Here is a 20,920-nt window from a genome sequence, read left to right as displayed (position 1 = left end):
GCTGTGTACAAACACTGCTCTTGTCTCACGAATGGCTCTCAAGGCTCCGCATTGCCTCAGTATTGCAAATGGTTTACCTCTTTGTGCAATGCATTGCAAACGCAGCAAAATATCACATGTAAAAGTAGAACATTTGGCTTTTAGCAGCATTACAAAGTCAGCAGATGTGCTCAATTTTGTCCTTTCATTGTTTATAACACGGTTTCCCACCGAGGACCACACACTGACATTCTGATTGTAATTGGTTTTTGCGTGGTTGGCACTGCTCCTGTGATGGATGCGGTTGTACTCATTCCCACTGTAAATCTCCAAGAGCAGAATCTTAGATTAGCTGTCCTGACTGTGATTACCCTGTGGCCTGTGGTGCCCCCCCCCCCCCCCCCACTTCGCCATACAGTCCCAGGCAAGAACACAATCAGAAACTTTGTTCTCCACAACTCCCATTACTCTTCACACCCGTCTGTTCTTCTCTGTTACTGGACCGTCTCCTCCCAGCGCTTCTTCAACCAGAGCTCCTCCCGGAGGTACAAAAATGCAGTGAAGAAAAACGTTCTAATTCTAGAACAGAGGGAGACGTGAGAGAAAAGAGGCGAAAGGCATCTGAGGAGGGAGGGAGGGAGGGAGGGTGGAGACGCTGGCAAGCATTCGAACATTCTACAAGTCAAGATTTGTTCTGGTGCTGTCTGAACCTTCCTTTCCCTTAATTATGTGCACGCAAGATCACGGAGGCTTCACATTAGACAAATAATCAGGAACAGATATTAGTATTCATGTGGTCCTTGGCTCATGTCACAGTGCCCCCCCCCCTTTCCAATGAAACAACACCCAGAAACCAACAAACAGCTACAGCAGCCACTTACTCCAAAAAGGTCTGTATTGCCTTTAGGCTCTCTAACAGAGACACATACACAAACACACATTTACAACATCAAATACGCAGTTTGCCCCTCAAAGGCAGCAATTCAAAAGCTGCCTTTATTCATGGCCACTGGAGGAAGAGGCCTGGCCTGCTTCTTGCCCCCCCCCCCCCCCCCCAACAGCAGTAGGAAGAAAGAGGAGGAGGAGCGCCAAGAGAACGGAACTCTCCAAAACGTACTCATTTAAGACATTTAACTCCTCAAATGCAAGTTAATCACAGATTTAAAATGACCCGTCATTTTAGGATTTTTTTTTAATCCTCTTTCATTGACGATCATGTTTTAAATATCACAATTTATTGAAAGAGGTACACGTGGCCCCAGACATTGTTTCACTTCCTGTCATGGCAAATAGCTGAGCACGTTACATGCTTACAAAGGTCTTACTACATACGTCAAACGTTGAATAATTCCGGGTAAAATATGTACAAAGGGACTTCGTCAGCCATTTCTTCATCACAATTACAACAGATTCAAAAGGGGAAACGTCAAAACGTCAACACTGCAGTTTTTAACCTTGCGGTATCTCATACAAGCTGTCGTACGCAGAACCTCTGGTTTCCCTGCTTCTGGATCCATGCACTAAAGGTGGGACTTCAACGGAAACATTAACACCACAAACTCATCTGGAACATCACAACACCCTGTACAGTACACCAAAGAAACACTCATTGTAATATCACAGACACAGATGTGATGCAAATACTGCGTATTTTTTCCCCCTGTATGGATTAATTGGGTTAACTTGTCGTCGCAGAATCTCAGCTTCACAGCTGTCAAAGTGAAAAAGTACTCGGCCAGATTTCTAGACCCGAAGATGTTGGAAGAAATGAGGAGTGACAGATAGCAGCAACTCGTGTGTCACAGTGCATATCAAAGTCTGCACGTTTATGCAGCAGTCGTGAATTCAGTGCATTTACCTTCTCATTTACGCGCCTTTAACCGCAAGCTCTTACCTGCTTAATAGTTATTGATTACGTCTCAGTTCAGAGGCTGGAGGAGCTGCTATTCATCCACATCTAGAACAAATGAATGCCTATTTACCCCATGTCACGAAATTCAATTTGCCCCAAAGCTAGGCTACCGGTACTTTAATTACTCAATACAAACGAAGCGTGGTGGCGCTAAGATTAAGGGAACAACACGTGTGCGAGACAATACAGTACAAGAGGATATTAACACCGATATAGGCTGCAGGATTGCGATGACAGTCACATGTTTACATAATGGAGTATTTATCATACAGTTTATTCAGTGCTATTCAGCCTTCAATCTCCACAGAGCACGTATCCGTCCTGCGCTGTGGAGTCTAAATCAAAACCTTCCACAGCCGTGACTTGACACACAAACGTGTCCCATCACAGCCGGCGGTCCCCGTTCTCCGCAAACTCAGCCAGACTGTTGAGAGCCGTCTCCTCGCTTTTCGACTGAAGGACAGTTTCGCCCTTCCTGGAGGGTTTTTTAGTCACCCTCGTGAGCTTCCTCCTGAAGGTATCTCCGGCCAGAAAGTAAAGAATGGGATCCACGCAGCTGTTGAGGCTGGCCAGCCCCCGCGTCACCTGGTAGGTGGCGTAGACCCAGTTGTTAAAATCACACATGTCAGGGCTCTGGAAGTACAGCCTGGCCCTCATGTTGAGGTTCTTCATCACATGGAAAGGCAGGTAGGAGACGGCAAAGACAACGAGCACGATGATGACCAGGTGGATGGACTTCTGCCGCAGCGGCGCGTTGGTCATTTCATTGTAGATCAAGGCTTTGACGATCATGCCATAGCAACAGAATATGATAATAAAGGGAATGCAGAAACCGAACACAGTCAGAGTCATGCTGTAGATGAAGTAGCCGGATAACTCATCCACGGTGGTGGTGTCGTAACAAGTGGTGCCATTCGGCTTTGCGCCGGTCCTGGAGTAATAAAGGATGGGGGACATACTTATGATAACCACCGCCCACACCAGCGCGCTGGTGAGGACCGCGTTCTTCTTCTTCAGCCGGCCCAGAGACTTGAGCGGGTGCACGACGCCACTGTACCTGTGAACGCTGATGCAGGTCAGAAACAGAATACTTCCATAAAGGTTGACATGGAACACGAAGCGTTGCAGCCGGCACAGCGCTTCACCGAATATCCAGTCAGTTTTGTTGAAGTAGTAGAAGATGAGGAAGGGCAACGAGAGCACGTAGCAGAAGTCAGCCAGGGCCAGGTTGAACATGTAGACGGAGATGCTGCTCCAGGGTCTCATGTGGCACACGAACATCCAAATCGCCAGGCTGTTGCCCACCAGCCCCGTGATGAAGACAACAATGTACACAGTGGGCAGGTAGTAGAAGTGCAAGCTCGTCTTTGTCAGGATACATCCTTGTTGCGTGTGATTGTGGAGATCTGTTACATTCAGCAAGGAGGTCAAGTTGAGGTACGACGTCATGGCGTCAGGGGCGGGTCCGATTACTGCATGAGAGGGACATATAACATTGGAAATGTTTCATGTCGATGCTCATCTCTGTTATTCAAACCTCTCAAACTATAATAGATTAAACATGTTAGTGACATTTATTTGCTTCAGAACCAATATTGCTTGATCTGTTATCATCAGGCAGAGCTATCAGAACACGATCAAACATATTTAGGAACATTTATACCCTACAGCAATAACCAGTCTGAATAAATAGTTGGCATAATCTACCTCATGGGCCTTGAGGGGTATAGTGGCAATCGATAGCATTGCAGTAGTATAATGTGTATTTTTACCGCCGCCGAAGCGGGTGTTAGCGAGATGATGGATGGATCATGATGACATTTTCAGGATATGTTGGAAATGTTACCAGGAACACATGATTAAACTTTGGTTATGATCCAGAAGAGATCCTGGATTCTGGATCACTTCAAATTGTCGTTAACATTGCAGTCAATGGAGCTTCAAAATGTGATCCTCTATATCTCAGTTGATTATTGACCGATGTTTATGACACAATCATGTAGGGCGGAGGCCTCTATCTCACACCTGAATTTCATCTGGATTGGATCCAGAATGACGTTAGGAAAACATAATACATTTTAACATTGAAAACTCCATTTACAGATTCAAAAATCTGTTAAAAATACACAAACTCTGATTCACGCATGGACTGCTTTGTAATGACAATAAAGACTTATTCTATTCACAGAATCCACATTCAAACATCAAACCTAATTTTGCCAAATGTCTACATACTGGTAAACACTGACTGGAGTGTCCATCCCACCACCACCCACACACACGCAGGCACACATGCGCGTATAGGCACGCACACACACACGCAGAGAGAAATAGAGACAGACAGATGATAAACATAGAACACCCACCGTTGACAGAGATTTGTATTCCACATTCCTGTAGCTTCCACAGTTGGTTGAAATGTCACTCAACATGCGTACGGCGCGCAACGAGCCGTCAGGTGTCTTCATCCAGTCTCGTGACGGCGTTGGAAATTGTTTGAAAGTTGTAATATCCTTCGGGTTTTCCGCCGACACGAAAAGGGCGACGATTTCCCCACAGCAAGCGGTGCGGTGAGACCGAAGGGACAGCTGCAGGCTCTGGCAAGAAGAGCCGGAATCACAAGGAGGCTCCGCGGAGCGAGAGGAGGATCTCTGCGCCGCGGAGAGGGGAGGCGCGCCGCGCCGCGCTGAACCACTGAGCGACTCTCGCGCTCCAAGTGCGCTCTGTTCCTCTCTCCTCCCCATTTGGCCCTGAGCATAAATGACCTGCCCGCATATCTGTATTATGATGATTATTCAAACTATGCGTTCTGGTGTTATCAGGAGTAAAGAAGGAAATTAAAAGGATGTCGCTTTTCCCATCACCAATTCCAAAATCAAAGTAAAAACGCATGCATTTCATGCATTGCGAGTCAGAGTAAGTCATATATTATTGTTTGGTTGTTGATTGGTCGTTGCAATTTCGAATGTTTTTTTTTTCTTCTGGTCACAGGAAAACAGGTAGCCCCGAATAATCAAGAGCCTTGAGGTAAGGTACTTGTTAAGACATGGACATTCAAATAATAAATGAATCGGTTGGTGATGGTCATTTGGGCTTTTAAACGGTCCAGGCAGTCTGCTGGATGCATGTCCAGAGGCGTCGGTATAGCAGACGAAAGAGGATGGTGGCAAAGGGGCAAGGAACTGCACTGAGAGCTGTTGGTTATGCTGCACTGCCAAATATTCATGTCTATTGAAGAAGTAAGCTCAGACAGGATGAATAACATAATGGATATTATTAATGGGATGGAGAATCAATTTCCACTCTGAACTTCATATGTCCGTTATGATCCATCAGCGGAAGACAGAGTTGGTAATTTCTCCCTGTAGCTGTAATATATACTGTATATACACAGAAGGGGATTTCAGGAGGCCTGCCTTTGCTAAATGCAGCCCTCTTGGTAACCTGCTACCTGTTGGGTAGTTCACTATATTAACCTAGTTTGTCATTGATCCTTAATTTGACCGAGGTTGGTCCAAATTAGACTCCATACGGGCTTGACCTGCACTGAAATATCAGTATGTCCGTAGGAAACACCTGACAGATTCTCCTCCTCTCACCCTCCTGGTTTTTACATCTTCGACCGGTGTTACATATACAGTACACTGTAAATATTAACTTACATTGCATATATAAGATACAGAAATCTACCTAGGATATTTCTGCCATCGTTAGATAGTGTCTGAACTGCTGCAAATGATTGTGACCTCTTCTTAAAAAGGATGTTAGGACCAGCATGATGACAACACATCGTATTCTGCACCAGGTCCAGTCTGTCTATTATCATTCATATTTCAGCTTTTTGCCACATAAGCTCAAATCAGTTCAAGGTTTCTCACATCTTCACAGATGCACCTGAATGTGCAGTGCAATCACAGCCATTGTGCAGCTCTCGACACCAAAATCAAGGATATAAAGAAATGCAAATGCCTGCGGCTGGTTTTGATTGAGCATACCGTACTCTTTCCTGAAACATAGCCGCCAAAACAGCACCGGCACGTGACACTTTAAAAGCATCAGCATCTCAAACCCATTTCTATGTTCCTGCCAAAGAGTCGTCTGATGTGACAGAAATGAAATGAAAAGCTGGGATGAAATGATAGAGTCGTGGCAGGGTGAGCAAAGTTTAAGGAAATTATTTTTGCACCTGCAGCATGGCATCAACCTATCCCATTTGGCTTTGACCTCAATTTTCTGCCCCAAAGGCAGACAGATACAGTGGCACACTGGACAAGGCTGGACATGCACTGCGCAATTATGTGAATGCATAAAGCAGCAACAAGTCAGAGCGCTTCAAAACAGAGGGATGGTGACAGTAACACTTTCACCACAGCCCCAGAACTGAACCAAGACATTTTTGTTGTGATTCTACTTTGAAAAACAAAGTGAAATAATTGATCACATCCAAAATAGATTACAAAAGTTACATTTATTTGACTGTTTTCATTATAAAGTACCAATATTGTCTTCTCTCGTACTCCTTTTATTTGAACTTTATCTCTTGTGCGCGAGCTAGATTGTGAGCAAGCTAGAGAAATCCGGAAAGTAATAAAGCCTGTCAGCTTTAGTCCAGACTCTCATAATATGGTACCAGCGTTATGCTCTGAAAGCAATGAAAGGGAAAATCACAAACATCTGACACAACAGAGCCTTGAATAATTCACATAAAGGATACATTATGTGAATCCACATTAACGCATAAATAGTCCTAGAACACCGATACGAGAATAAGTGATTGATTTTTAATCAAATAATATCAAAGCTTGACTGCCTTATTTAAACATATATTTTAATTATTTTGCACATTGAGGACACCTAAAATGAGACAAATGTTGAGATTTAAACTAAAGGTATTCATCCTCAAGATATGGAGTTTATTAGGTTTTCTTGGAATGGCCTTTTTTTATATTATTATTATTTTTCTATTCCCTTCTCTTCATGGAATGGCCTGACTTGCATGGTGGGGGCAGCAGAGAATGGTTTTCATACACATGAAATGTTTTGGTAAAAAAAAGAAATAAAATATTCCTTCTTGATTAAATTAACATTCAGGGGCTTTTCAGCGAAGCCTGGCATGACCAGCAGTTAACAGTAACTAATCTTGATAAACTACAATCAAAGTAGTTTTTCTGGGTGTTTATGTTGCGCTTGTGGCTCTTTTCTTCCGGTGCTGCAGCTCTATGTTTTAGATTTTGGGATCATGCAGTAATTCCTATACTCCTGGCTATCGTGCCGAATATCTAAGCTATCTTTCGATAAAAAGGCATGCCCTGCTAATAAATGCAAACACAGCGATAATATAGAGATAAAAGAGCCTCATCTTGTTCTACTGCATGTTGAACATCTATTAAACGGGCCTGACACCCTCTGCTCACGCTGTTAGGGATTCTGGTGAGTCAGGTGCTTCCAGTCAGAACCGATGCTTATCTGGGGGAGCAGTGTGTGCTTGCACATGCTACCAGGTGTGAAGGTAGATAAGGACAAAGTTGAGACGACTTCCTTCAGCATCCGTCTCCTCCCTCCCTGTAGCTTACAGTTCGCTGCCCTCAAGTCTAAAACATCCTAAAATTGAGTGTGTAAAAAGCAGATCTCGTGTTGGGTGAAGTGTAGCGCTATAAAACGGGCCATTCCCAGAGGATGCTGCTGAAATACTTTGTACACATTTACCTTCAACATGCTCATTGGGTACTGCCGTTTATCAAGTCTCTATAAATGAAACGTAAAGATGTAATCATTATGATATCACAATATATTATTAGATCATCAAAATGTGGAGGGTTAATAGAAGAAGGCGTTTCCATTCCATGTCTTTCTGCTCAGGACTAGTTTGCATCTGTCTCATTAGGAAACATATGGTTTCTTTTTCTCATGGGTTAATGAGAAATGCTCTTCATTTGTGTCTCATTTGTTCTCTTTTTTGCTCCCTCACTTGTCTTTGAGCTTCTGTCCCTTCATTCATTTTAGATTTTCCCCTTTGTGCCCAGGTCTTTGTATATACATTATTGTGTTAAATTCATTGTTTGCTTTATTTTTCTTCATATACTTCCATGTTCATCTCATGCTCATAAGAAAAGCACCAAAGACATGCGTATTGTGCTGAGCATCTCCTTGGTCTCTCTTATCAGTCGCCCCACAGACTGGGCTTGAATATAATGATTTTGTTTCTTCTGCCTCTTTTTATCTGTTTATCAGTCTACCATCCTGCCTCATTTTGCAATTCATATTTTATGTTTCTCTAGCTGCCCCTTCCGTTCCTGCTCACAATTCTAAGATGAGCTTCCGTACATCCTGCTCCCGTCCCCGACTGAATCCCCGTGAAGGTGAGGTGAGCTTCACCCACATGGAGATTCTCAGTAGCTTGTGTTTGTTTCCAGCTCATTGCTGCTGGTGTCCTCCATGGAAGGCCAGACATTTAGAAACAGTTCCAGTAATGGCACGTTTAAAAGTCTGGCTGACTCTTTTCAAGTGAGACTGACACTGAATGGTTCAATTTATCATGTCTGTCTAGGCTCAGTCATCCCGGCCATTGTAAATGTCACAATGAGCAAAAAAGTTAGATCGAAGAGGTTTCACCTCTCAGCAAAGAGGCTTCTTCAGTTCTGAGATGCTGGTAGAGAGTTTAGATACTGATACGGAAACGCAGACCGCCCAGGAGTATTAGCATTTCCTCTCTCTCTCTCTCTCTCTCACACACACACATAAAGGTCAGCCACTCCCCAGGGCTCCTCTGTGTGTAACCGTGATCAACAAGCTGAACCTTATTGCCGCCACATGCTTTGCCTCCTCTTCTTTTTATTTCATTTTTATTCATTCATTCATTCCCCCTGTCTGCATACCTCACATCAGCATCATCAGTCTGTCTTCACTAAATGGCAAAGCATCATTTACCTTTGATGGTTCACATTGACAAACAGATATATTTTTAATCTGATCAATCTTGCTGAATGTCACAGAGACTTTTTATCAAGCAGGGAGAAGGTCAGTGTGTTTGTTCCATATAAATACAGCACTAATGCCTTTTCCGAGCTGCAGTTCTGCCAGAAAACGTAGAGCAGAGTGAGCATAGCTGATATTTGTGATACATAACCAATATTGAGACAGCTGTGGTGTCAGATTTGGTTCTCCGGTTTCCTCCCACCGTCAAAAACCTGCAATTTAGGTGAATTGATCACTTCAAATTCCGTAGGTGTGATTGTGTGCGTGAGTGGTTGTCTGTCTATGTGTGGCCACACGTCCAAGATGTATCATGTAACCCCATCCCTGGCCCGTAAACTGGGATAGGCTCCAGCATAGTTTCTGCAAACTGGTTTGTTAATTGGAGAGACAGGAATCTTTGCAACGATGAGGAAACCTGACAGACATTAGTCAAAATATTTTGTTCTATTTCTCCTTTTTATATTATTTTTTAAACCTTGTTTTTTTTAAACAACTGCAGTCTGCCTGATGCCTCCTTTAAAAAAGTCTTTTTTTTATGTAAATAATTCCTGCATCATTAGTCTCCCTTCAACAAGCCCAAATAAAGGCAAATGAGATCTTACTGAATCTAAAACAACCAGAGCTCAATGTCAACACACATTCATTACAAGTGAACCCAAACACTCAACAACATGCACAACATTTCCGTTACTGTTCGCAATTACAAGTTAATGTTCAAAACCATTTATATATAAAATGTGTTTTCCTATCAGATTTAGAGTCAGGAAGTAAAGCATGATGCCACGTTATGCATCCAACCCCCACATCAAACTCTCCTAACAATTACAAAGACTTCTCATTTAAAGAGATTGTAAACATCCAATGAATGCATGTGCGTATAATCGGCTTCCAGTGACCAATAGGTCAGCAGTTCGAATCCCAGCTCTGACTGTCCACATGTTGAGGTGTCCTTGGGTAAGACAGTGGGACTGGCAGCGCCTTGCATGGCAGCAGTCGCCCACTGGAGTGTGAATGTGTGAATGTGAGGCTTAATGCAAAGCGTTTGGGCACAGCGGAGACGTAAAAGGTGCTGTACCTGTACAGGTGCATTCCATTTACCATTTAATAATAAGAAGGAAGTGGTGATGCTAAGATTTAAGTATGAGATGAGCTGAGAAAAAGTGTGAAGTCAAGTGTTTACAGCCACGACCCTGGACAGGATAGATGGTCACAGATGATGAATGAATGGATGGTGGATTGATTTTACTAGGTTTTCACCTCCATTCCATTAACAGAGATGACAAAACATGTACATTTCTAAAATACCTTTGAAACGATAACACCATAAAAATGTAATTATGTACTTACGCTGATTCATGAGAGGAGAAGGGTTAAATGACAACACGTTTTTCAAAGTGGTGTGAAGGGCGAGGAACGCGGAGGGATGGATGAAGCGGCTCAACAGAAGGGAGAGTGTTTTTCTGTCACTTCAGAATTTGTTGGCCAGAGGCTCGAAACAAGAATGCTTAGAGATGTTTAGAGCAACGTAAGGGTGAATGAGTAGAGACTAATGGTGCACATTAGCCTAATGCTTTTTCTGTGGTCATATAGTGGGGCTGATACTGACTTGGTTGAGACACAGATTACCATGTTTCTGGCAGGGCCCCATATCGATCCATACTAAACTTTGAATCAAATATTTCCTGGCTGACTCACATTCTCACCGCTTGTGCGGTAGCGCTCCATGCCGAGGGGCTATACTTGTACTATCCTGTTATAACCCTGAAATGAAACAAACGTATGTATAGTACTTTATAAAGTTAACATTTGGCTCTGATTCACGAAATCAGTTCAGGGAATAAAGACAGATGGTGACAAAAACAGTGAAAAATCAAAGAAAGGGAAAATAATCGGGAAGAAAATAATTTTTTTACTTTCCCCATTAGGAAACCAAGCTACTGCAAATGTGCTGAACATTCACAGCGAGGCAAGGAATTTTATGAGCAGTTGGTGCTTTGTGCATTTTAGAGAGCAGCAAAACGTCTCTCGGTATATGGTGCATGAAGTAGCGCAGTCAAACAGCCTTGTTCTATGAAGATAGTTTCATCACAGCAGTCAGGTCAAACAAATAGGTAATCGAAACGAGTGCTTTTTTAACTTACCGGTAGTCTATTTTACGGCATTCCCATCACAGCATAGCACTGTAGTTTGCATTTTATTATTTCTCTTTACCTTTTGTTTTTACATGTTGCACGATTGCCCCGAAAAACATTCCTAGTCTGTGAGCCCTCATTGACAATGGCAATAAACTCATTCTGAGAAATATAAGATGAGCTATTATTTATATTTATCAGGTGCTATAGTTTAGCGTCTGTCCTTGTGTGATTGCTGCTCATCAATATTCTGTAGCGTTACAGGAGCGAGGAAAGAGATGGATGAAGAGCAGGAGGGAGGAAGAATGAAAAGGTACATGAAGGGACAGTTCATAGAGCGAAGGGAGAGGCGTGACAGCAGGAAGCATTAGTGGAAGAGAGGGGCAACCAAAGGTTGAATGAATAAAAGAGAAGCAGCAGAGAACATGAGCGAAGGAGACTGAATATAGAGTCGCAACCAAGAGGAACACTGACAGATAGGAAAAGGGAAAAGAAGCTACAGAGTGTTACGTCTGGGAACGGAGGGAGCGCCATGAAACAATGCATCCTTTGTTGTTATTGGAGTCAGAGAAAATGACAGGAAGGCAGCAGTGCACCATGGGAGTTCTGAGGTATTTAACTGGAAATGAGAAAAGGCAGGCTAAGAAGCAGGTTCAATCTGAGCAGCACTCAGTGAAAGGACTCGATGTTAAGAATCAACTTTCCAATGTCTCACTAAGAGCTACTGTGTGAAACAGGAAATCTTTAGTTTGATGCAATGAAACCTCCTTTAAAATCACATACGCACACACACACACACACACACACACACACACACAGAGACGCACACTCAGTCTGCTATTTTGGGATAATACCTGAACAACTGTTGGATGGCTGATGAAGATATTTTTATCACCCTCAGTGAAGTGCATTAACTTGCACATCATCAGCTGCTGGATACATTCTAAGGCTGACAGACATACTTGCTAAACATCAGTTATTGTCACCGTTACATTATTTGGATGTTTGACATGACTTAAGCATAGCCTCATGCTAACCCCCTCTATATATTATATTACTGTGTAAAGTATTGTCGTTGTTTTAGTCAGCAACAGGCTTTAATTTAACATGACAGTACTTCCCTACTGAAAGCACAAACCTTCATGGGTTAAACACTACAGACACAAGACATGGGGTTACGCCCCTCACTAAAGAGGCCCCATGGACTACTACTATATCTAAACGTGTATGTTAATGCATGAATGTTAATTGATTGCTGATAATGTTTCATAATATTGGAGTATTTTTTAAAAACATCTTGTTTTTCAGATTTGATATTGCATGCCGGTACAAAGTTAGCGGAGCAGCAGCTAACCTTTAAGTGAAATCATAATTTGGACTCTCTGTATGTTCTGTTCATGTGACTCAAGTTGCTTCAGCATTCACTTTCCTGTTTTAAAACGATTTCACTGCTGTTATTTAATATTAAACCACATTTTGTTTTTTTGACGAGACTAATCTTTCCAGGAACAAACGTTCCTGGAACAGAATTCCTCAGCTGGGTTGAGAGAAATCATTTGCATGAGTATTCTTTCACACTGCATGCGTTCGCTGCTCTCCTGGGTGAAAGTCGTACTCGTGACCTTCCTCTTGGGATCTATTGGCTTTGTAAAGTGCTGCATGTTGTGTAGTTGCTCTCATCATCTCACCTATTTAGTGGCTGTGTTTAGGGGATATTCTTTGTCTGGCTGAGATGCTCGAGTCCAGACGGCGAATAATAATGGAATGCTGAGGTAATTATTTAACGTGGCACATGCGGATACATTTTTATATGGGCTTGGGTTAGCAAAGGGAGGTGGCCCTGTCTGAGGGAAACTAACATGCTGATGTGGTGTGCCGTGAAATGAAGTGTGACATCTCCATTATGTGGTCTGGCGGGCACCGCTTTCCAAGCCTAATAAGGCATCATGAAGGCAGGGCAACTTTTGCTTTTGCAGTGTCATCCACCGTTCTGTTATTATTGATTTATTCATATTTGACTACCAAATACAGATGAGCCTAATAATAATGAATTAAAAAACGTATTTTGCTACCGCAAGCTGGGCTCAGAAAAACACGAGTATCCTAAGCAGCTCTGGTAATTCACGAATGAAGAAAGGGCTGCGGATAATTTTACACATGAAAATTCACATCGTGCACCTGATCTCAGGTTAAAGAAAACACATCAAGGGATTGGCACAGGATCAGAGACATTAGACTAATAAACTCTCAATAAAACAAGACTCTCTTTTAACACTCGTCTGTGTTTAATGAGAGCTTTAGTTTAATATGACCCCAGTTAGAGGAAAAAGAAAACTGTGAATTCAGGCCACAAAGAGTAGATAAGACTAATCGTATTGCTTCTGAACTTTGATTCCGATCTTTCGTATAAAAGGCTAAAGCATTTCCTGTTTCCTGTTTGGCACCATATTGGTTCAAATCCAAGAATGACAACCAGTGGGAAGCAATGCTTAATGAGCAACAGGAGCTGTGGTATTTAGACAGCATGGGAAATCTGTTTCAACATTCTGTTTTATGAGCGTTTGATGGGAATTCGGGTTGCAGTCTCACGCCTGTCCATTCTGTTGGACCAGTATGGTCTCATTCTCAGGGCATTGAATAGCAACAGCGTGCCCATGGGCCAAAACAAACTACTGGGAGTCTACTAACCTGGGATGAGTTAATGAGAATGTTTCCTGCTGCCCATTGAGTGTATGACAAACCATACTTTAACCACGTCCTTCCATAGTGACTAATAATAATCTCAGCACTTGTGGATTCTCGCTTTCCTACAGAATAAATGCTGAAGTAATGTATTACTCTTAAATACCTGTTGTGTAGGATTTAAGAGTTGATAAGTAATATAAGATCAATAATTACTACCATCAAGGTGTCTTTGAGTTGGTTGGTTTGTTGGTTAACTTAACCCCCCCCCCCCCCAAAAAAAGAAAAAAAACCATGGCCACGTTTCAGGGGCCTGTCTAAATGCCTGGTTGTTACAAATTCATTTTAATTATAGTTACGGCATTAGTATTATTCCAGATTAGGCTAAATTGAGCCTCTTAAAATCAACATGTTGTTTTTTCCTGAGTGGCTAAATGATGAGCTTCAGAGATGTTTTTTGGTTCTATTATTGGCTACTTTACTGCAGGGTGGGACGGGAGGCTTTCAGTTGCTTGTGAGGGAACGACATACACAGGTTCAGTCTGCTGAACCGCCGCCCTCAGCAATAGGCTCCGTTCACGCCTTCTAAATCGCTGTGACTTAATTACACCATCAGTGATTTAGTTACCAACTGCGAGTGTGCCAACAAACCCTGGTGATAGCCTCAGTGAACAGACTGCTCTGGGGGGGGGGGGAGGGGCTAAACGCGCACAAATAAGATAAGGAGGAGAGATTGGGGGGAAAGAAAGAAGCAGCTTTTGAGGGAACTGATTAGTGAAGGAATGGATTAAGAGAATTTCACATCCAACCAAATACATGAGCTGCATACTGACTCGCACTGCGTGGCCTGAAGTGTAGATCTATAATAGCAATTAAAATATTCAGTCTTCTGACTGAAAGGGTGACCCCGCCCACCTCGCCATACTCCTCGCCGCCATCCTAACCTGCAGTCTGATACAGCGACGGCGTCGACTTTAATGCATTTTGGCTCCTCATTCTCTCCACTTCATCCTCTTAGCCATCCACAGAGTCCTGTCACAGGGATGAACAACACAGCTGTTACAACACACACACACACTTTCTTTCTGCGGCTTCTGGTATCACAGTGGGATCTTTCTTCAAGCTTTATCTCTCTCTGCACAGCAGCCATTCTCTGCCAAGTTTCTCCAGTGCTGCTTCATTCTTCTTCAAATAGCATCGGAGTTATGTCAAGACAAATGGCTGCCTAATGAACTCCCAATAAAAGACATCACACAGTCTGTTAATCTGACCTCCGCCGTGCCTTTGCTGACCTCCACTCTCACGTCTTTGTGTTCAGCCTGCAATGCCGTCAGACATCCTGTCAGAATGTGAATGGCTTCCGTTCATCTCGTGCGTACAGCTGTGCCCCCCAGTACGCTTATCGTGCGACCCCCCCCCCCCCTCCCCATTCTGTCAGCTAAATGCCCTGTCTGTTGTAACACACCCACTGGTTTGTTCTTTTCCTGCTATCTACAAGTTATTGTATTCAGAAAACTGCTAATTCCATCAGCGACGTTTGGGAGAAGCTCAATGCTAATCATAATGCATGCGGCGTTCTCATTCCCCATTTTGACGATCAAACAGGAGGGACATGCAAGACACCAAATTAGAGTGACGTGTGTATTCTATGTGACTTTAGCAAATCTGTTTCAAAGTCTGATCCTACATTTTCCACTAAATGCATGGCCTGTCATGACGTGGGCTGATATTTGCATTTACATTTACCTTTTAAAACTAATTCAGACAATATTACTTCCATACTTTATATTAAATGTTTAGCACCACAGACTTGCAATGAAACTACCATGTTTTGATGGGGTTTGTTTTTTAGTACACTGGCCTCCGAATTTCTGAGGCTGACTCGTAAAGTAGGTCTTGATTCATGAATCAATGGCTGATGGTGAAAAATGGCGACACAGGCCTAAATAAATCTGACTCAGACCCGAGTGTCTTCAAAGGACATTCAAGTTGCATCGCTTCATGAAAAAGTGGCCAAATCACAAGCCTGTTATTGGATGTGTGGCAGGCAGCTGCTGTTAAATTCTGTGAAGGATGAACTGATCAATACGTTGCCTCCCAGGAGGAGATGTGATTAGACTAACCTGCTGCTACTCTCACCATCTTTTCCATCAGCACAGGAAAATACTGAAAGACACTTGCTGTAAGCACACAAACCTGGATGCATGCACAGATTACACTTGGTTGGACACACACACTCACACACACTTCCTGTATACACGGTCGAGAAAATTGGATGTTTGAGCTCTGCTCCAAAGAGCACTCAGTGAAAGTCGAGCAGTGACTCAGCAGCACCAAGGCACAGTGAGGGAGAGACAGCAGGAGGGTTCAAGCTGGTGAGGATGAGAATGAGAACAATGATGAATTGATTACAGAGGAGTCAATGAGTGAAGATGATGATGATACAGCTACACATCCTTTTAATGATGCAACAAGCCTGGAATGACCCCCCCCGCGCGCTTCTCTGATCTCTTGATTTTCTGTGACATCAGAAGAAGTAAAATCATTGATATGTATGTAATTGAAATTCAGAGTACAGTTTGTACAGTGAACGACATCCTAAAAGGTCTTACGATAAAGTGTGTGTGTGTGTGAAAGGGGGGTTCTGCACCTTAATCCCAGATGAAGATGTCAAATGTCACAAGGCAATCAGAAAACACATCAACCATCAATGTGCTGCTTGGTGGAGGTCTGCGCTCGCCATTGACCTTCTTCTCCTTCAGTCACACCTTCTATTCATTATTTCATTTTGCTTGGATTCAGGCTCCCTTCCTGTCCAACTGTCTTTTACATTATGTCCTCTTTAGACATCACGACATTTTTCCCATCCTGGCGAAAATTCTAAAATGTTGAATTCAACTGGTAATTCCACGTTTCAGCTGAAATGGTTTCTGATATCACAATTTTCTCCACAGATAGAATACAAATGGAAATGCTGTCATTCACTGTAACCTTTTCCTTCATAGAGAGACAATTCATTCATTAAATGACATTTATTGTGCATGAAATATTTCAGTGTCAGCCTGGCATTTAAACACGTACCAACGGCCAGGGTCTCAAAACCTAAACCCCACCCAATGCTCACCGCTCATTTGTCAGCAGAACATTGTCACAGATCCGAATGGAGAGCTGGAGCAGTTATTGAAACAAGCACCCCTGAAGAACCCCTCAAGGAAATGCCCATCAAGGAGGGAGAGTTGGAGCAAAGAGAGGAGAAAACTCCAAGCACTGTGTAACCGGATGATTGGGGTTAATTGGGCAGGCAGGTGTGGGAGGGAGCACCTGTGGCCCATTTACCACTGATTGGGGGGGGGCGTATATAGGTGCGTATATAGGTGCTTCCCCTCCCTCGTTCCGTAGACTCTCACTGCCGTGTCTCTCCTTTTCTTTTGTTAGTTTTGCTTTTAGAGTGTTAATAAATGTTTTGAATCCCTAATGCCGTGCTGGTCATCACTGTGAGCGGACCTGTGGGTGGGGAAACCCGCTAAAGCGAGCTGGGGGACCAAAAGGAAAAACTATATCTTTAGGGGCAGGTCCTAAAGTGGCGTTGTTGGCGACCGTCGATTAGCCCCGTATTCACCACGTCACAACTGGAAGGATAACAGAGCGAGGTTGAGGGACACAATCAGCAGAACGAGAAGAAGAACTTCACAAGCATCGTGAGGAACTGCAGAGGGGTCGCCACGAAAAGTTCAACACTGAGCTGAAGACAGAAAAGGAGGAATGTTGGTTCCAACCAGAAGAGTGCTTCTACACAGCTTGACAAGGGCAGGAATGGCAGTGTGGTCACTATATTTATTACTGAAGACTTATTATTGGCACATCCAAGTTGTGAAATGACAATAACTTGCGCCATTCTATTCTAGTGACAGCAGGGTGACATCCCACAAGTGCAAAACATATTCATACAGGACACGTTAAGAGTTGAGCTACAGGTATATTGCTTCTCCTCGAAGAAATAGACAAGATGAAAGATGAACCCCTGAGGCGTCAAACTGAGATGAGGAATGAGCTCGGAGAAAAGTATAGGAATGATGTCATCGACTTTAGGCTTCAGGTCGAAAGTTTGCGGCAAAAGCTTGGCATGAATATCAGGAAGCATGTGGAGACAGTCTAAAACAGCCTCACTGCAACACAAAGTGTGAAAGCTGAGGAGGTCTTGCAACAAACAAACAAAAACAAAAAAACTCAGAGAAGGAGAGAAATTTGGAGACAGAGCTGAAGGATCTGAAAACTCAGCTCAGAGTCCAAATAAGGCCCAACTATAAGCTTTCAAGGAAGCTTCGTGAGAGAGGCTCGGAAAAAGAACGAAAGCCAGGAGGAGCCGAACATCTCCAAAGAGGATCCTCCTGAAACTCCTTCACTGTTAGGAGGAAGGACTCCTTCCAGACTTATGACTGTAAAGTCAAATCATTCTAGTCACTCACATGTACCTGATTTGGTGCATTTCTCTTCTGTCTTAAGTTCACACTTTTTGTGTTGTTATCTCTGTTTCCTCACAATTTATAGAACCTTTTTCTTCAAATTCTTGATTCAAAATGTACATTTTTTTTAGGGCTAGTTAGTGTAAAAAAAAAAAGGATGTCACAGAAATTCCAGATAATTGTCATTAACTAATATAATTATATAGAATAATGTGGAGACCCTCAAGTGTGTCTCCGGCATTATTTAAAGTCTGCTCCTCTATAGCAGTAAATCCCAACTCACTTGCTCATTTTCTCACTCACTGTTGTTTCAAAGGATCACCATGTTGAAGGTCAGTGGCAAGTGAGATGGTCACGAAGCCCCTAAATCATAGTTTGTGAGGCGGGCGGGGACAGAAGTTGTGATTATTGGATCAGCACCGCTTCATTAAATCTCCACAGAACACAGTCTGCCAGTAACGCCTGTGGACAGAGGGGCGGAGGGCGGGAGAGAAAATAGAAAACTGAGAATAGGATGGACAACTACCAGGAGAGGAAGACGAGGGGGACAGAGACAAAGCAAATGTACGGATGAATGAATGAATGTATGGGAGGAGAGAGAGAGAGAGAGAGAGAGAGAGAGAGAGAGCGAGAGAGAGTACATCTGAGCATGTGAGCGTGACTGAATGACAAAATGGAACGGTGGGATAGAATACCCTGATGCAGGGATCAGCAAGAAGGGAGACAACGTATGAAGAGCGATGGCCGCCAGCTTCCTGTTCATGCTGGCTTAGTGCATTTCCCCCAGAAGCTCCAGCTGTGTTGGCAGCGCTATTGACTGTTAATTTACAGCCATCCAGGAGTTCCGTCCATCTGGCTGTGCTGGAAATTGTCTTTATAATTTTGTTCCATTAATTCAACCATAACACTGTAATAAATAAAAGATCTCATCCACAGATTTCCTATTTGCATGCTCTGGTGATTGACTAACCGATTCTTGCTTCTTGTTTTAACCACTAGCCTGAATTAATAAAGAAATGACGCCATCTGTTGGCTCGACTGGGCATCACATCTTTAAGCAAGTAGCATTCTTTGCTTTCAGAGAGGAAAATATTTTCTTGGACTGACTTCTTTAATAAAAAAAGAACATAATCTATTTACACGACTGTGTGGATAGGCAGGTGGTTTTTGTATTTATTTGTACAGGGACAGTGTGCAATTTAACATCGTCCATAGAGGAGAGATGCATTGTACCAAGGTATATAGCAAGATGCTAATTTCTACCTGTAGTCCCTGGACAGGTTGATATCACAGTTACACAGATATGTTCAGATTAGACATTCCTAGAGGCTCAGCTTGTAATTCCCTACACCTGTTCAACCACATTACCTGCAGACACTACATCAAGCACACAACAGTTTAGGAACAATGTTTGACGAACGTCAGCAACAATATTAACAGTTAATATATCTGTCATCTGTAAATGTTTATCATTTTCTGTCATCGTCATGGGGCTGGAGTTCACGGTTATTCTGCGAGTTAGATAAGGGTGATATCTTGTTGGCAACCTCATGGTGACAATAAGTCAACAGCTTGTTCTTTCCAACTTTCTTATTGTAAAGAATAAACAAACAAGATATAGAATATTAATTATTATATTCTGTATATTTATGTAAGAATGTACCTCGAGACTTTTTCTTTCGTTCACTTGTAAATTTTTATTACTTTTTTTTTTTATTCATAACAGCAAGAACCAAATATAGCAATGCAGGCCCCGTGAAAAAATGTATCAAGAACAGTATTTCTTAATGACATGCATCAGTCAAAGCTGGCACAGCACACCACAGGTTATATTAACTACCTTCATGGCTTCAGTTATTACATGACGTAGTTAATAAAACCCCAGGAAACACATTCCTACCAGCTTCGAACACCTTAATTTCCCACCTCTCTTTCTGCTCTGGTTTCCTCTCACACATTTGGTTCTGATGAGATTATATTTTATGGCTTAAGACTGCGACAATCCATAGTTTTCTCTGCAGTGGCTTTTCAGAGGAGGTGGCATGCATGCAGATATGACACATCCTTACAGGGGGCGAGGAGCAATAGAAACAAGCAGAAACAAAGGGCAGCAGAAGACAGAATACATCATAGTAGCACTACAGGCAGAGAAAACAGACAACAAATGAAAAAAAAGTTCAGTTTACGTTACATTATAAATGTAAGCATGCGTGCTAGTAGGAGATGACAAAATGTTGATGACTTAACAACCTAACTAACATTTCCCTCTGTAATTATTTTAAAATTCTGCCAGATGTTGAACTACATCAATCTGGGGTCAGTTTCATCTACTAGAAGCACAGCTTACATTAACATAAAGAACATACTTATAGCGGTGGTGTTTGTGTTGCATGTATTTGAACTCTCCAAGTGGTAAAACCTTTGAGTATATTTTCAGGAATCTTTTTTTTTTAATAAACCACTATTCTATTTTTAGATTTTTATATATATTTTATTCCATTACATTGATAGAATATTGTATGCTGTAAATACATATTTCTGTGTAACATGTTTACTTATTTATTATTACTGTTGTGATGTTCTTTTCTTTTTCTATGTATTTCCTGTAACATGCATTCCTCTCTGAGTAAAGACACAGGACGTGTTGTGATTGGTTGGGCCTGGGAGGGTGTGGCCATGACACACAGACCTGCTAGTACAGGCGGGTTAGGGTACCAGACAAACCCAGTCAGGCCCTTACACTGGAGGGTCTGGTGGACGCCTCCTCCGGAAGGTTA

General features: G+C 42.6%; 1 protein-coding gene and 1 long non-coding RNA gene across 2 annotated transcripts in view; one reads left to right on the top strand and one right to left on the bottom strand.

Moving 5' to 3' along the window:
* Positions 1–1,048: 1,048 nt before the first annotated feature.
* Positions 1,049–3,340, bottom strand: LOC137913666 (P2Y purinoceptor 1-like). The gene has a single exon (XM_068757302.1). The coding sequence runs from the start codon at positions 3,338–3,340 to the stop codon at positions 2,276–2,278; it is 1,065 nt and encodes a 354-aa protein (XP_068613403.1). The 3' UTR covers positions 1,049–2,275.
* Positions 3,341–4,888: 1,548 nt separating this feature from the next.
* LOC137913669 (uncharacterized) overlaps positions 4,889–20,920 on the top strand; it is an 18,331-nt gene continuing 2,299 nt past the window's right edge. Inside the window, exons 1-2 of the long non-coding RNA XR_011106375.1 lie at positions 4,889–4,918; positions 8,170–8,250. This is a non-coding gene — a long non-coding RNA (uncharacterized lncRNA). The remainder of the gene's footprint in view (positions 4,919–8,169; positions 8,251–20,920) is intronic.

This window comes from Brachionichthys hirsutus, unplaced genomic scaffold (assembly GCF_040956055.1).
Source record: "Brachionichthys hirsutus isolate HB-005 unplaced genomic scaffold, CSIRO-AGI_Bhir_v1 contig_987, whole genome shotgun sequence".
NCBI classification, from domain to species: Eukaryota; Metazoa; Chordata; class Actinopteri; order Lophiiformes; family Brachionichthyidae; genus Brachionichthys; species Brachionichthys hirsutus.
Note: the sequence above shows the minus strand (reverse complement) of the source record. Positions and strands in the feature narration are given on the sequence as shown.